Below are 16,690 nucleotides of genomic sequence, written 5' to 3'. Positions count from 1 at the left end.
TCCTGTATAATGTCCCAGCAGTCACCTCTCCGCTTATCACCCAGAATCCTCCAGTGCTGTATAATGTCCCAGTAGTCACCTCTCCGCTCATCACCCAGAATCCTCCAGTGCTGTATAATGTCCCAGCAGTCACCTCTCCGCTCATCACCCAGAATCCTCCAGTGCTGTATAATGTCCCAGCAGTCACCTCTCCGCTCATCACCCAGAATCCTCCAGTGCTGTATAATGTCCCAGCAGTCACCTCTCCGCTCATCACCCAGAATCCTAGAGTGCTGTATAATGTCCCAGCAGTCACCTCTCCGCTCATCACCCAGAATCCTCCAGTGCTGTATAATGTCCCAGCAGTCACCTCTCTGCTCATCACCCAGAATCCTCCAGTCCTGTATAATGTCCCAGCAGTCACCTCTCCGCTCATCACCCAGAATCCTCCAGTGCTGTATAATGTCCCAGCAGTCACCTCTCCACTCATCACCCAGAATCCTCCAGTGCTGTATAATGTCCCAGCAGTCACCTCTCTGGTCATCACCCAGAATCCTCCAGTGCTGTATAATGTCCCAGCAGTCACCTCTCCGCTCATCACCCAGAATCCTCCAGTGCTGTATAATGTCCCAGCAGTCACCTCTCCACTCATCACCCAGAATCCTCCAGTGCTGTATAATGTCCCAGCAGTCACCTCTCTGGTCATCACCCAGAATCCTCCAGTGCTGTATAATGTCCCAGCAGTCACCTCTCCGGTCATCACCCAGAATCCTCCAGTCCTGTATAATGTCCCAGCAGTCACCTCTCCGGTCATCACCCAGAATCCTCCAGTGCTGTATAATGTCCCAGCAGTCACCTCTCCGCTCATCCCCCAGAATCCTCCAGTGCTGTATAATGTCCCAGCAGTCACCTCTCCGCTCATCACCCAGAATCCCCCAGTCCTGTATAATGTCCCAGCAGTCGCCTCTCCGCTCATCACCCAGAATCCTCCAGTGCTGTATAATGTCCCAGCAGTCACCTCTCCGCTCATCACCCAGAATCCTTCAGTCCTGTATAATCTCCCAGCAGTCACCTCTCCGCTCATCACCCAGAATCCTCCAGTGCTGTATAATGTCCCAGCAGTCACCTCTCCGCTCATCACCCAGAATCCTCCAGTGCTGTATAATGTCCCAGCAGTCACCTCTCTGGTCATCACCCAGAATCCTCCAGTGCTGTATAATGTCCCAGCAGTCACCTCTCCGCTCATCACCCAGAATCCTCCAGTCCAGTATAATGTCCCAGCAGTCACCTCTCCGGTCATCACCCAGAATCCTCCAGTGCTGTATAATCTCCCAGCAGTCACCTCTCCGCTCATCACCCAGAATCCTCCAGTGCTGTATAATGTCCCAGCAGTCACCTCTCCGCTCATCACCCAGAATCCTCCAGTCCAGTATAATCTCCCAGCAGTCACCTCTCCGCTCATCACCCAGAATCATCCAGTCCTGTATAATCTCCCAGCAGTCACCTCTCCGCTCATCACCCAGAATCCTCCAGTCCTGTATAATCTCCCAGCAGTCACCTCTCCGCTCAGCAGCTCAATCATCTTGTTGCTGAGCTCCAGGATCTTCTTGTTCCTCTCATGTAGCAGGGAGTGCGGGGGAGGCTCTGTGATGGGGCCCGGGCTCCGCCCTCCTGACTCCTGGAGATGGATGATGGGAGTCACACCGTCCCCCGGTGTCTTCCTCACTATTGTGTAATCCTGTGTATGGAGAGAGACACTTAGGGAGAAGATTCCTTCCCGACTCCAGATCTGACAATCAGTAGAAATCCCGGGATCAATAACCGTCTCCAGTAATCTGGGGCCATAACCGGGAATATTATTCCCCTCCGGACAGACATCCCGGCCCCTCTACAGCTCTTATAGGGAATCCCCATGACAACTCCTCCGGGCAGAGAGCTCCACACAATCACTGCTCTTACAGTAAAGAATCCTTCTCTCTATTCTGGATGTCGGACTTGTCACAGAACACAATAAAGCTGATAGAAATGTAGAGGAGTTACCTCTCCGCTCAGCAGGGAGAGGATCTCCAGGGCGAAGTGGAATAATCTTCTGGTGGTCTCATCCCTGTCCTCGTCCATCCTCGGGGTCATTCAGGAGGAGGAGGGATGAGCACTGGATCAGCTGGAGGGATCTCGTCCTGCCGGCGTCTTCATGATGAAGGAGAAGATGGAAAATATAGGAGACGATATAACGTGAGATCCAGAATGCACATATCTCTCTATACGGCTAGATAAAAGGCACTGTGAGGACAAAACGTGCTGATTTTTCTGGACTAATAGAGTTACCAAAAATAAAGGACGTCTACAGCCCTGGTTTCTGGATTTCTATCACTAATTCTGATGTTAATATGACAATGTAACTAAGGCTCCGATCACATCTACAAGACGTCACCGACCACGACCGATGGATCCTGTAACTAAGGCTCCGATCACATCTACAAGACGTCACCGACCACGACCGATGGATCCTGTAACTAAGGCTCCGATCACATCTACAAGACGTCACCAACCACGACCGATGGATCCTGTAACTAAGGCTCCGATCACATCTACAAGACGTCACCAACCACGACCGATGGATCCTGTAACTAAGGCTCCGATCACATCTACAAGACGTCACCAACCACGACCGATGGATCCTGTAACTGAGGCTCTGATCACATCTACAAGACGTCACCGACCACGACCGATGGATCCTGTAACTAAGGCTTCGATCACATCTACAAGACGTCACCGACCACGACCGATGGATCCTGTAACTGAGGCTCTGATCACATCTACAAGACGTTACCGACCACGACCGATGGATCCTGTAACTAAGGCTCCGATCACATCTACAAGACGTCACCGACCACGACCGATGGATCCTGTAACTGAGGCTCTGATCACATCTACAAGACGTTACCGACCACGACCGATGGTTCCTGTAACTAAGGCTCGGATCACATCTACAAGACATCACCAACCACGACCGATGGATCCTGTAACTGAGGCTCTGATCACATCTACAAGACGTCACCGACCACGACCGATGGATCCTGTAACTGAGGCTCCGATCACATCTACAAGACGTCACCGACCACGACCGATGGATCCTGTAACTAAGGCTCTGATCACATCTACAAGACGTCACCGACCACGACCGATGGATCCTGTAACTGAGGCTCCGATCACATCTACAAGACGTCACCGACCATGACCGATGGATCCTGTAACTGAGGCTCCGATCACATCTACAAGACGTCACCGACCACGACAGATGGATCCTGTAACTAAGGCTCCGATCACATCTACAAGACGTCACCGACTGTTATGACCTGGTGGCCTAGAAGCAGCATAAGACGTACTCTGGAGAAGGTGGTACCTGTACTGACCGCAAACCCTGAACTTAGCACCGCAACTAGAAGTAGCCGTGGGGGGTACCTAACACTCCCTAGACCCCTCGACACAGCCTAAGAACTAACTTCCCCTAAAGACAGAAACGGGAAAAATATCTTGCCTCAGAGAAAATCCCCAAAGGATAGGCAGCCCCCCACAAATATTAACTGTGAGAGAAGAGGGAAATAACATACGCAGACATGAAATCAGGATTTAGCATAGGAGGCCATTCTAGCTAAAAAGAAAGAATAGGACAGAGTACTATGCGGTCAGTATTAAAACACAAGAAAATATCCACCACAGAAAATACAAATCTCCACATCTGACTAAAGACATGGGGGGTATATCTGCATCTCCAGAGACACAGCTAGGCTGCAAAAAATCCTTCACAGACAAAGCTGGACAAGACAAAACATGAAAATGCACAGAACTATAAGGCCCACAGCATGTGGACAGCAAAAACAAACCAGAACTTATCTTTGTTGGAATGAACAGCAAAACAGGAGAGACCAGGTATGGATGTGAATCCTCCAAAAACAATGGACAACTGGCACTGACTAAAGGATAAAGCAGGACTAAATAGCCCAGCCCAAATTGCAAAAAGTGAATACACCTGATAAATGCTGCGATCCAAAGACAGCAGCACTACCACTCATAACCACCGGAGGGAGCCCAAGAGCAGAATTCACAACAGTACCCCCCCTTGAGGAGGGGTCACCGAACCCTCACCAGAGCCCCCAGGCCAATCAGGACGAGCCAAATGAAAGGCACAAACCAAATCGTCAGCATGAACATCGGAGGCAACAACCCAAGAATTATCCTCCTGACCATAACCCTTCCATTGACCAGATACTGAAGCTTCTGCCTCGAAAAACGAGAATCCAAAATCTTCTCAACCACATACTCCAACTCCCCATCAATCAACACCGGGGTCGGAGGATCAACAGAGGGAACAACGGGCACCACATACTTCCGCAACAAAGATCTATGGAACACATTATGGATGGAAAAAGAGGCTGGAAGGACCAAACGAAAAGACACTGGATTGATAATCTCAGAAATCCTATAAGGACCAATAAACCGAGGCTTGAACTTAGGGGAAGAAACCTTCATAGGAACATAACGGGAAGACAACCAGACCAAATCCCCAACCCAAACCCGGGAACCAACACACCGACGACGGTTAGCAAAACGCTGAGCCTCCTCCTGAGACAACAACAAATTGTCCACCACATGAGCCCAAATCTGCTGCAGCCTGTCAACCACAGAATCCACACCAGGACAATCAGAAGGCTCAACCTGCCCTGAAGAAAAACGAGGATGAAAACCAAAATTACAAAAAAAAGGCGAAACCAAGGTAGCAGAACTAGCCCGATTATTAAGGGCAAACTCGGTCAATGGCAAGAAAGCCACCCAATCATCCTGATCAGCAGACACAAAGCATCTCAAATAAGTCTCCAAAGTCTGATTAGTTCGCTCGGTCTGGCCATTTGTCTGAGGATGAAATGCGGAAGAAAAAGACAAATCAATGCCCAGCTGTTGTGAATTATGTGGTCAAGCTCCCTCCTGTGGTCATGAGTGGTACTTCGGCTGGTTCTGTCTATGAGCTTCCTCTGGTGGATGTGAGTGGGGCTGCGGCTTCTGAGTTTCCTTCCTCAGGTGACGAGGTTAAGTCGTTAGGTGCTGCTCTATTTAACTCCACCTAGTTCTTTGTTCCTTGCCTCCAGTCAATGTTCCAGTATTGGTCTTGCTCTCTCTCTCTCTTAGTCGGTACGGAGGGTCTTTTTGTGCCCTCTGCGTGGTTGTTTGTAGGTTTTTGTGCTGACCGCAAAGCTATCTTTACTATCCTCGGTCTATTCAGTAAGTCGGGCCTCACTTTGCTAAAACCTATTTCATCTCTGTGTTTGTATTTTCATCTTTACTCACAGTCATTATATGTGGGGGGCTGCCTTTTCCTTTGGGGAATTTCTCTGAGGCAAGGTAGGCTAATTTTTCTATCTTCAGGGCTAGCTAGTTTCTCAGGCTGTGTCCGAGGCGCCTAGGTCTGGTCAGGAGCGCTCCACGGCTACCTCTAGTGTGGTGTGATAGGATTAGGGATTGCGGTCAGCAGAGTTCCCACGTCTCAGAGCTCGTCCTATGTTATTCGTAACTATCAGGTCACTTTGTGTGCTCTTAATCACCAGGTCCATTGTGGTTCTGAATCACCAGTTCATAACAGTACTGGAGGCCCAAAGTACTAATGCTTCTCAATAGAGGGAAAAGAGAAGTTCTGAGACCATTTTTTTTTCTCTGCACTGTGTTTTGTCTTTCTTTTCCCCTAGACATTTGGGTGGTTCAGGACACAGGTGTAGTGATGGACATTAAAGGTCTGTCTTCTTGTGTGGATAATCTCACTGCAAGAGTACAAAAAATTCAAGACATTATGGTTCAGAAATCTATGTTAGAACCTAGAATTCCTATTCCTGATTTATTTTCTGGAGATAGAGCTAAGTTTCTGAATTTCAAAAATAATTGTAAACTGTTTCTGGCTTTGAAACCCCGCTCCTCTGGTGACCCAGTTCAACAAGTAAAGATCATTATTTCTTTATTACGTGGCGACCCTCAAGACTGGGCATTTTCCCTTGCGCCAGGAGATCCTGCATTATGCGATATTGATGCGTTTTTTCTGGCGCTCGGATTGCTTTATGATGAACCTAATTCAGTGGATCAGGCAGAGAAAAATTTGCTGGCTCTGTGTCAGGGTCAGGATGACGTAGAGATATATTGTCAGAAGTTTAGGAAGTGGTCTGTGCTCACTCAATGGAATGAATGTGCGCTGGCAGCTATTTTCAGAAAGGGGCTCTCTGAAGCCCTTAAGGATGTCATGGTGGGATTTCCTATGCCTGCTGGTCTGAATGAGTCTATGTCTTTGGCCATTCAGATCGATCGACGCTTACGTGAGCGTAAAAATGTGCACCATTTGGCGGTATTATCTGAGCATAAACCTGAGCCTATGCAATGTGATAGGACTTTGACCAGAGCTGAACGGCAAGAACACAGACGTCGGAATGGGCTGTGTTTTTATTGTGGTGATCCCACTCATGCTATCTCCGATTGTCCTAAGCGCACTAAGCGGTTCGCTAGGTCTGCCACCATTGGTACTGTACAGTCAAAATTTCTTTTGTCCGTTACTTTGATCTGCTCTTTGTCATCCTATTCTGTCATGGCATTTGTGGATTCAGGCGCTGCCCTGAATTTGATGGACTTGGACTTTGCTAGGCGCTGTGGGTTTTTCTTGGAGCCCTTGCAGTATCCTATTCCATTGAGAGGAATTGATGCTACGCCTTTGGCCAAGAATAAGCCTCAGTACTGGACCCAACTGACCATGTGCATGGCTCCTGCGCATCAGGAGGATATTCGCTTTTTGGTGTTGCATAATCTGCATGATGTGGTCGTGTTGGGGTTGCCATGACTACAAGTCCATAACCCAGTATTGGATTGGAAATCTATGTCTGTGTCCAGCTGGGGTTGTCAGGGGGTACATGGTGATGTTCCAGTTCTGTCTATTTCATCATCCACCCCTTCTGAGGTCCCAGAGTTCTTGTCGGATTACCGGGATGTATTTGATGAGTCCAAGTCCAGTGCCCTACCTCCGCATAGGGATTGCGATTGTGCTATCGATTTGATTCCTGGTAGTAAGTTTCCTAAAGGTCGACTGTTTAATTTGTCTGTGCCTGAGCACGCCGCTATGCGGAGTTACGTAAAGGAATCCTTGGAGAAGGGTCATATTCGCCCGTCGTCGTCGCCATTGGGAGCAGGGTTCTTTTTTGTGGCCAAGAAGGATGGTTCGTTGAGACCTTGTATTGATTACCGCCTTCTAAATAAAATCACAGTCAAATTTCAGTACCCCTTGCCGCTGCTGTCTGATTTGTTTGCTCGGATTAAGGGGGCTAGTTGGTTCACCAAGATAGATCTTCGTGGTGCGTATAATCTTGTGCGTATTAAACAGGGCGATGAATGGAAAACAGCATTTAATACGCCCGAGGGCCATTTTGAGTACCTGGTTATGCCATTCGGGCTTTCCAATGCTCCATCAGTATTTCAGTCCTTTATGCATGACATCTTCCGAGAGTACCTGGATAAATTCCTGATTGTATACTTGGATGATATTTTGGTCTTCTCGGATGATTGGGAGTCTAACGTGAAGCAGGTCAGAATTGTGTTCCAGATCCTGCGTGCTAATTCTTTGTTTGTGAAGGGGTCAAAGTGTCTCTTTGGTGTTCAGAAGGTTTCATTTTTGGGTTTCATTTTTTCCCCTTCTACTATCGAGATGGACCCTGTTAAAGTCCAGGCCATTTATGATTGGACTCAGCCGACATCTGTGAAGAGCCTGCAAAAGTTCCTGGGCTTTGCTAATTTTTATCGTCGCTTCATCAATAATTTTTCTAGTATTGTTAAACCGTTGACTGATTTAACCAAGAAGGGTGCTGATGTGGTCAATTGGTCTTCTGCTGCTGTGGAAGCTTTTCAGGAGTTGAAGCGTCGTTTTTCTTCTGCCCCTGTGTTGTGCCAGCCAGATGTTTCGCTCCCCATCCAGGTCGAGGTTGATGCTTCTGAGATTGGAGCAGGGGCGGTTTTGTCGCAGAGAAGTTCTGATGGCTTGGTGATGAAACCATGTGCCTTCTTTTCCAGGAAGTTTTCGCCTGCTGAGCGTAATTATGATGTTGGCAATCGAGAGTTGTTGGCCATGAAGTGGGCGTTCGAGGAGTGGCGTCATTGGCTTGAAGGAGCTAAGCATCGCGTGGTGGTCTTGACTGATCACAAGAACTTGACTTATCTCGAGTCCGCCAAACGGTTGAATCCTAGACAGGCTCGTTGGTCGCTGTTTTTCTCCCGTTTTGACTTTGTGGTTTCGTACCCTCCGGGCTCTAAGAATGTGAAGGCGGATGCCCTGTCTAGGAGTTTTGTGCCCGACTCTCCGGGTTTGCCTGAGCCGGCGGGTATTCTCAAAGAGGGGATAATTTTGTCTGCCATCTCCCCTGATTTGCGGCGGGTGCTGCAAAAATTTCAGGCTAATAGACCTGACCGTTGCCCAGCGGAGAAACTGTTTGTCCCTGATAGGTGGACGAGTAGAGTTATCTCTGAGGTTCATTGTTCGGTGTTGGCTGGTCATCCTGGAATCTTTGGTACCAGAGATTTGGTGGCTAGATCCTTTTGGTGGCCTTCTCTGTCGCGGGATGTGCGTTCGTTTGTGCAGTCCTGTGGGATTTGTGCTCGGGCTAAGCCCTGCTGTTCTCGTGCCAGTGGGTTGCTTTTGCCCTTGCCAGTCCCGAAGAGGCCCTGGACACATATCTCTATGGATTTTATTTCGGATCTCCCCGTCTCTCAAAAGATGTCGGTCATTTGGGTGGTTTGTGATCGCTTCTCTAAGATGGTCCATTTGGTACCCTTGTCTAAATTGCCTTCCTCCTCTGATTTGGTGCCTTTGTTTTTCCAGCATGTGGTTCGTTTACATGGCATTCCGGAGAACATCGTTTCTGACAGAGGTTCGAGGTTTGTTTCGAGGTTTTGGCGAGCCTTTTGTGCCAGGATGGGCATTGATTTGTCTTTTTCCTCGGCTTTCCATCCTCAGACAAATGGCCAAACTGAACGAACCAATCAGACCTTGGAAACATATCTGAGATGTTTTGTTTCGGCTGATCAGGATGATTGGGTGTCCTTTTTGCCTTTGGCTGAGTTCGCCCTTAATAATCGGGCCAGCTCGGCTACTTTGGTTTTGCCGTTTTTCTGCAATTCTGGTTTCCATCCTCGTTTCTCTTCAGGGCAGGTTGAGTCTTCGGATTGTCCTGGTGTGGATACTGTGGTGGATAGGTTGCAGCAGATTTGGACTCATGTAGTGGACAATTTGACATTGTCCCAGGAGAAGGCTCAACGTTTCGCTAACCGTAGGCGCTGTGTGGGTCCCCGACTTCGTGTTGGGGATTTGGTTTGGTTGTCGTCTCGTTATATTCCTATGAAAGTTTCCTCTCCTAAGTTTAAGCCTCGTTTCATTGGTCCGTATAGGATTTCTGAGGTTCTTAATCCTGTGTCTTTTCGTTTGACCCTTCCAGCTTCTTTTTCCATCCATAATGTATTCCATAGGTCATTGTTGCGGAGATACGTGGCACCTGTGGTTCCATCCGTTGATCCTCCTGCCCCGGTTTTGGTTGAGGGGGAGTTGGAGTATGTAGGGGAGAAGATTTTGGATTCTCGTATTTCAAGACGGAAACTCCAGTACCTGGTTAAGTGGAAGGGTTATGGTCAGGAAGATAATTCCTGGGTCTTTGCCTCTAATGTTCATGCTGCCGATCTGGTTCGTGCCTTCCATTTGGCTCATCCTGGTCGGCCTGGGGGCTCTGGTGAGGGTTCGGTGACCCCTCTTCAAGGGGGGGGGTACTGTTGTGAATTCTGTGGTCAAGCTCCCTCCTGTGGTCATGAGTGGTACTTCGGCTGGTTCTGTCTATGAGCTTCCTCTGGTGGATGTGAGTGGGGCTGCGGCTTCTGAGTTTCCTTCCTCAGGTGACGAGGTTAAGTCGTTAGGTGCTGCTCTATTTAACTCCACCTAGTTCTTTGTTCCTTGCCTCCAGTCAATGTTCCAGTATTGGTCTTGCTCTCTCCTGGATCGTCTTGTGGCCTGTCTGCCCTGCATAAGTTAAGTTCTGCTTGTGTTACTTTTGTTTGCTATTTTTTCTGTCCAGCTTGCTATATTGGTTTTTCTTGCTTGCTGGAAGCTCTGGGACGCAGAGGGAGCACGTCCGTGCCGTTAGTCGGTACGGAGGGTCTTTTTGCACCCTCTGCGTGGTTGTTTGTAGGTTTTTGTGCTGACCGCAAAGCTATCTTTACTATCCTCGGTCTATTCAGTAAGTCGGGCCTCACTTTGCTAAAACCTATTTCATCTCTGTGTTTGTATTTTCATCTTTACTCACAGTCATTATATGTGGGGGGCTGCCTTTTCCTTTGGGGAATTTCTCTGAGGCAAGGTAGGCTTATTTTTCTATCTTCAGGGCTAGCTAGTTTCTCAGGCTGTGCCCGAGGCGCCTAGGTCTGGTCAGGAGCGCTCCACGGCTACCTCTAGTGTGGTGTGATAGGATTAGGGATTGCGGTCAGCAGAGTTCCCACGTCTCAGAGCTTGTCCTATGTTATTCGTAACTATCAGGTCACTTTGTGTGCTCTTAATCACCAGGTCCATTGTGTTTCTGAATCACCAGTTCATAACACCCAGCCTAGCACAGAAGGCACGCCAAAACCTAGAAACAAACTGGGAACCTCTATCGGACACAATATTCTCCGGAATGCCATGCAAACGAACCACATGCTGAAAAAACAACGGAACCAAATCAGAAGAGGAAGGCAATTTAGGCAAAGGTACCAAATGAATCATCTTAGAAAACCGGTCACAAACCACCCAGATAACCGACATCCTCTGGGAAACCGGAAGATCAGAAATAAAATCCATAGAAATATGCGTCCAAGGTCTCTCAGGGACCGGCAAAGGCAGAAGCAACCCACTAGCGCGGGAACAGCAAGGCTTGGCCCGCGCACAAGTCCCACAGGACTGCACAAAAGAACGCACATCCCGCGACAAAGAAGGCCACCAAAAGGACCTACCAACCAAATCTCTGGTACCAAAAATCCCAGGATGGACAGCCAACACAGAACAATGAACCTCAGAAATCACTTTACTAGTCCATCTATCAGGAACAAACAGTTTCCCCACTGGACAGCGGTCAGGTGTATCAGCCTGAAATTCCTGAAAAACCCGTCGTAAATCAGGGGAGATGGCAGAAACAATCACCCCTTCCTTCAGAATGCCGACCGGCTCAAGGACCCCAGGAGAATCAGGCAAAAAACTCCTAGAGAGGGCATCAACCTTAACATTCTTAGAACCCGGAAGATACGAGACCACGAAATCAAAACGGGAGAAAAACAGGGACCATCGAGCCTGTCTAGGGTTCAGTCGTTTGGCAGACTCAAGGTAAATCAGACTCTTATGATCGGTCAGGACCACAATACGGTGCTTGGCCCCCTCAAGCCAATGTCGCCACTCCTCAAATGCCCACTTCATAGCCAACAACTCCCAATTGCCGACATCATAATTGCGTTCCGCAGGCGAAAACTTCCGAGAAAAGAAGGCACACGGTTTCATCAACGAACCATCAGAATTCCTCTGAGACAAAACGGCCCCTGCCCCAATCTCAGACGCGTCAACCTCAACCTGAAAAGGAAGAGAAACATCCGGTTGACACAACACAGGGGCAGAAGTAAATCGGCGTTTAAGCTCCTGAAAGGAAGAAACAGCCGCGGAGGACCAATTCGTCACATCAGCGACTTTCTTCGTCAAATCAGTAAGGGGCTTAACCACACTGGAAAAGTTGGCAATGAAACGGCGATAGAAATTAGCAAAGCCCAAAAATTTTTGAAGGCTCTTCACAGATGTGGGTTGAATCCAGTCATGAATAGCTTGGACCTTAACAGGATCCATTTCCATAGACGAGGGAGAAAAAATAAAACCAAAAAAAGAGACCTTCTGAACTCCGAATAGGCACTTAGACCCCTTCACGAATAAAGCATTATCACGAAGGATCTGGAACACCATCCTGACCTGCTTCACATGAGACTCCCAATCATCGGAAAAAATCAAAATATCATCCAAATATACAATCATGAATTTATCAAGATAATTGTGGAAAATATCATGCATGAAGGATTGGAACACAGATGGAGCATTAGAGAGCCCGAATGGCATCACAAGGTATTCAAACTGGCCTTCGGGCGTATTAAATGCAGTTTTCCATTCGTCACCCTGCTTAATACGAACAAGATTATATGCCCCTCGGAGGTCAATCTTAGTAAACCAACTAGCCCCCTTAATCTGAGCAAACAAATCAGTAACCAAAGGCAAGGGGTATTGGAATTTGACCGTGATCTTATTAAGAAGACGATAATCAATACATGGTCTCAAGGAGCCATCCTTCTTAGCAACAAAAAAGAAACCCGCTCCCAATGGTGACGAAGACGGCCGAATATGACCCTTCTCCAAGGACTCCTTAACATAATTCCGCATGGCGGCATGCTCTGGCACAGACAGATTGAAAAGTCGGCCCTTAGGGAACTTACAACCAGGAATCAAGTTAATAGCACAATCACAGTCCCTATGTGGTGGAAGGGAACTGGACTTGGGCTCATCAAATACATCCTGGAAATCCGACAAAAACTCAGGGACCTCAGAAGAGGGGGAAGAGGAAATTGACATCAAAGGAACGTCACCATTTACCCCTTGACAACCCCAACTAGTCACAGACATAGTTTTCCAATCCAGCACCGGATTATGTTCCTGTAACCATGGAAAACCCAGTACAACAACATCATGCAGGTTATGCAACACCAGAAAACGGCAATCTTCCTGATGTGTAGGAGCCATGTACATAGTCATCTGTGTCCAGTACTGAGGTTTATCCTTGGCCAAGGGTGTAGCATCAATACCCCTCAAAGGAATAGGGCTCTGCAAAGGCTGCAAGGAAAAACCACAGCGCCTGGCGAATTCTAAGTCCATTAAGTTCAGGGCAGCGCCTGAATCCACAAATGCCATGACAGAAAAGGACGACAATGAGCAAATCAGGGTCACAGATAAAAGAAATTTAGGCTGTATAGTACTAATGGTAACAGACCAAGCGACTCTCTTAGTACGCTTAGGGCAATCAGAGATAACATGAGCAGAATCACCACAGTAAAAACACAGCCTATTCTGACGTCTGAATTCCTGCCGTTCTGTTCTAGTCAAAATCCTATCACATTGCATAGGTTCTGGACTCTGCTCAGAGGATACTGCCATATGGTGCACAGCTTTGCGCTCGCGCAGACGCCGATCAATCTGAATGGCTAGAGACACAGATTCGCTCAAACCGGCAGGCGTAGGAAAGCCCACCATAACATCTTTAAGGGCTTCAGAAAGACCTTTTCTCAAAATAGCAGCCAGAGCCTATTCATTCCATTTAGTGAGCACAGACCATTTTCTAAATTTCTGGCAGTATAATTCTGCCGCTTCCTGACCTTGACACAAGGCCAACAGGGTTTTTTCTGCATGATCCACAGAATTAGGCTCGTCATACAATAATCCGAGCGCTTGAAAAAATGCATCTACATTCAATAATGCTGGATCCCCTGTTTCAAGAGAAAAAGCCCAGTCTTGAGGGTCACCACGCAGCAAGGATATGATGATTTTTACTTGCTGAATGGGATCACCAGAAGAACGAGGTTTCAAAGCAAAAAACAATTTGCAGTTATTTTTAAAGTTCAAAAACTTGGATCTGTCCCCAAAAAACAAATCAGGAGTAGGAATTCTAGGCTCTAAAGCCGGAGTCTGGACAACATAGTCCTGGATACTCTGTACTCTTGCAAGTTGATCCACACGAGAAAACAAACCCTGAACATCCATGCCAGAGCATAAATCCTGAACCACCCAGAGATCAAGAGGAAAAAAAAAGACAAAACAGAGCACAGAAAAAAAAATGGCTCAGAATTTTTTCCTTCTTTTGAGATGCATTTAATTCATTTTTGGCCACTTGTACTGTTATGATCTGGTGGTTTAGGAGCAACATGGAACGAGCTCTGAAGGAGGTGGTACCTGTACTGACCGCAGTCCCTAAGCTCAACACAACACTAGAAGCAGCCGTGGAATGCTCCTGACACTCCCTAGGCACCTCGTCACAGCCTGAGAACTAACTACCCCTAAAGATAGAAACAGGAAAACTATCTTGCCTCAGAGAAAATCCCCAAAGGATAGATTAGCCCCCCACAAGTAATGACTGTGAGTGGAGAGGGAAAAGACATACACAGAATGAAACCAGGATGAGCACAGGAGGCCAGTCTAGCTAGATAGATAGGACAGGATGGAATACTGTGCGGTCAGTATAAAACACTACAAAAAATCCACGCAGAGTTTACAAAAATCTCCACACCTGACTAAAGGTGTGGAGGGTAAATCTGCTTCCCAGAGCTTCCAGCATCACATAATTAATTCATACTGACAAGCTGGACAAACATAGAAAGCACAGAACGGATAAGTCCACAACCTGTGGACAGAAAAGAGCAAGCAAGAACTTAGCTTTGCTGAACTGGTCAGGATAACAGGGAAATCCAAAGAGATGTGAATCCAACCAGGAACCATTGAAAAGTGGCACAAGCTGAAGGAAAGAGCCAGGCTAAAGAGCCGAGCAGAATAGACAATCAGTGGAAGCAGCTGCGGACAGCTAAATCCAAGGAGCAGCCACTCCACGTAAAACCACCGGAGAGAGCTCAAGAGCAGAACTCACAAAAGTGCCACTTACAACCGCCGGAGGGAGCCCAAGAGCGGAATTCACAACACGATGGATCCTGTAACTAAGGCTCCGATCACATCTACAAGACGTCACCGACCACGACCGATGGATCCTGTAACTAAGGCTCCGATCACATCTACAAGACGTCACCGACCACGACCGATGGATCCTGTAACTAAGGCCCCGATCACATCTACAAGACGTCACCGACCATGACCGATGGATCCTGTAACTAAGGCTCCGATCACATGTACAAGACGTCACCGACCACGACCGATGGATCCTGTAACTAAGGCTCCGATCACATGTACAAGACGTCACCGACCACGACCGATGGATCCTGTAACTAAGGCTTCGATCACATCTACAAGACGTCACCGACCACGACCGATGGATCCTGTAACTAAGGCTCCGATCACATCTACAAGACGTCACCGACCACGACCGATGGATCCTGTAACTAAGGTTTTGATCACATCTACAAGACGTCACCGACCACGACCGATGGATCCTGTAACTAAGGTTTTGATCACATCTACAAGACGTCACCGACCACGACCGATGGATCCTGTAACTAAGGCTCCGATCACATCTACAAGATGTCACCGACCACGACCGATGGATCCTGCAACTAAGGCCCCGATCACATCTACAAGATGTCACCGACCGATGGATCCTGTAAGTAAGGCTCCGATCACATCTACAAGACGTCACCGACCGATGGATCCTGTAACTAAGGCCCCGATCACATCTACAAGATGTCACCGACCGATGGATCCTGTAACTAAGGCCCCGATCACATCTACAAGATGTCACCGACCGATGGATCCTGTAAGTAAGGCTCCGATCACATCTACAAGACATCACCGACCACGACCGATGGATCCTGTAACTAAGGCTCCGATCACATCTATAAGACGTAACCGACCACGACCGATGGATCCTGTAACTAAGGCTCCGATCACATCTACAAGACATCACCGACCACGACCGATGGATCCTGTAACTAAGGCTCCGATCACATCTACAAGACGTCACCGACCACGACTGATGGATTCTGTAACTAAGGCTCCGATCACATCTACAAGATGTCACCGACCGATGGATCCTGTAAGTAAGGCTCCGATCACATCTACAAGACATCACCGACCACGACCGATGGATCCTGTAACTAAGGCTCCGATCACATCTACAAGACATCACCGACCACGACCGATGGATCCTGTAACTAAGGCTCCGATCACATCTACAAGACGTCACCGACCACGACCGATGGATCCTGTAACTAAGGCTCCGATCACATCTACAAGATGTCACCGACCGATGGATCCTGTAACTAAGGCCCCGATCACATCTACAAGATGTCACCGACCGATGGATCCTGTAAGTAAGGCTCCGATCACATCTACAAGACATCACCGACCACGACCGATGGATCCTGTAACTAAGGCTCCGATCACATCTATAAGACGTAACCGACCACGACCGATGGATCCTCTAACTAAGGCTCCGATCACATCTATAAGACGTAACCGACCACGACCGATGGATCCTGTAACTAAGGCTTCGATCACATCTACAAGACGTCACCGACCACGACCGATGGATCCTGTAACTAAGGCTCCGATCACATCTACAAGACGTCACCGACCATGACCGATGGATCCTGTAACTAAGGCTCCGATCACATCTACAAGACGTCACCGACCACGACCGATGGATCCTGTAACTAAGGCTCCGATCACATCTACAAGATGTCACCGACCACGACCGATGGATCCTGTAACTAAGGCTCCGATCACATCTACAAGATGTCAGTGATCGATGGATCCTGTAACTAAGGGTCCGATCACATCTACAAGACGTCACCGACCACGACCGATGGATCCTGTAACTAAGGTTTTGATCACATCTACAAGACGTCACCGACCACGACCGATGGATCCTGTAACTAAGGC

General features: G+C 48.0%; 2 protein-coding genes across 2 annotated transcripts in view; one reads left to right on the top strand and one right to left on the bottom strand.

The window, feature by feature from the left end:
- Positions 1 to 1,712, bottom strand: part of LOC138657414 (zinc finger protein 84-like) — a 104,504-nt gene extending 102,792 nt beyond the window's left edge. The window contains exon 1 of the mRNA XM_069745188.1: positions 1,538 to 1,712. Within this exon, the coding sequence (XP_069601289.1) occupies positions 1,538 to 1,561 (24 nt within the window). The 5' untranslated portion in view covers positions 1,562 to 1,712. The remainder of the gene's footprint in view (positions 1 to 1,537) is intronic.
- Positions 1 to 16,690, top strand: part of LOC138657427 (zinc finger protein 84-like) — a 729,030-nt gene that overhangs the window by 598,358 nt on the left and 113,982 nt on the right. The window lies entirely within an intron of this gene.

The sequence above is a fragment of the Ranitomeya imitator genome, chromosome 1, assembly GCF_032444005.1.
Source record: "Ranitomeya imitator isolate aRanImi1 chromosome 1, aRanImi1.pri, whole genome shotgun sequence".
Taxonomy (NCBI): Eukaryota; Metazoa; Chordata; class Amphibia; order Anura; family Dendrobatidae; genus Ranitomeya; species Ranitomeya imitator.
The sequence above is the reverse complement of the archived record's forward strand: the minus strand, read 5'-3'. Positions and strand labels throughout refer to the sequence as shown.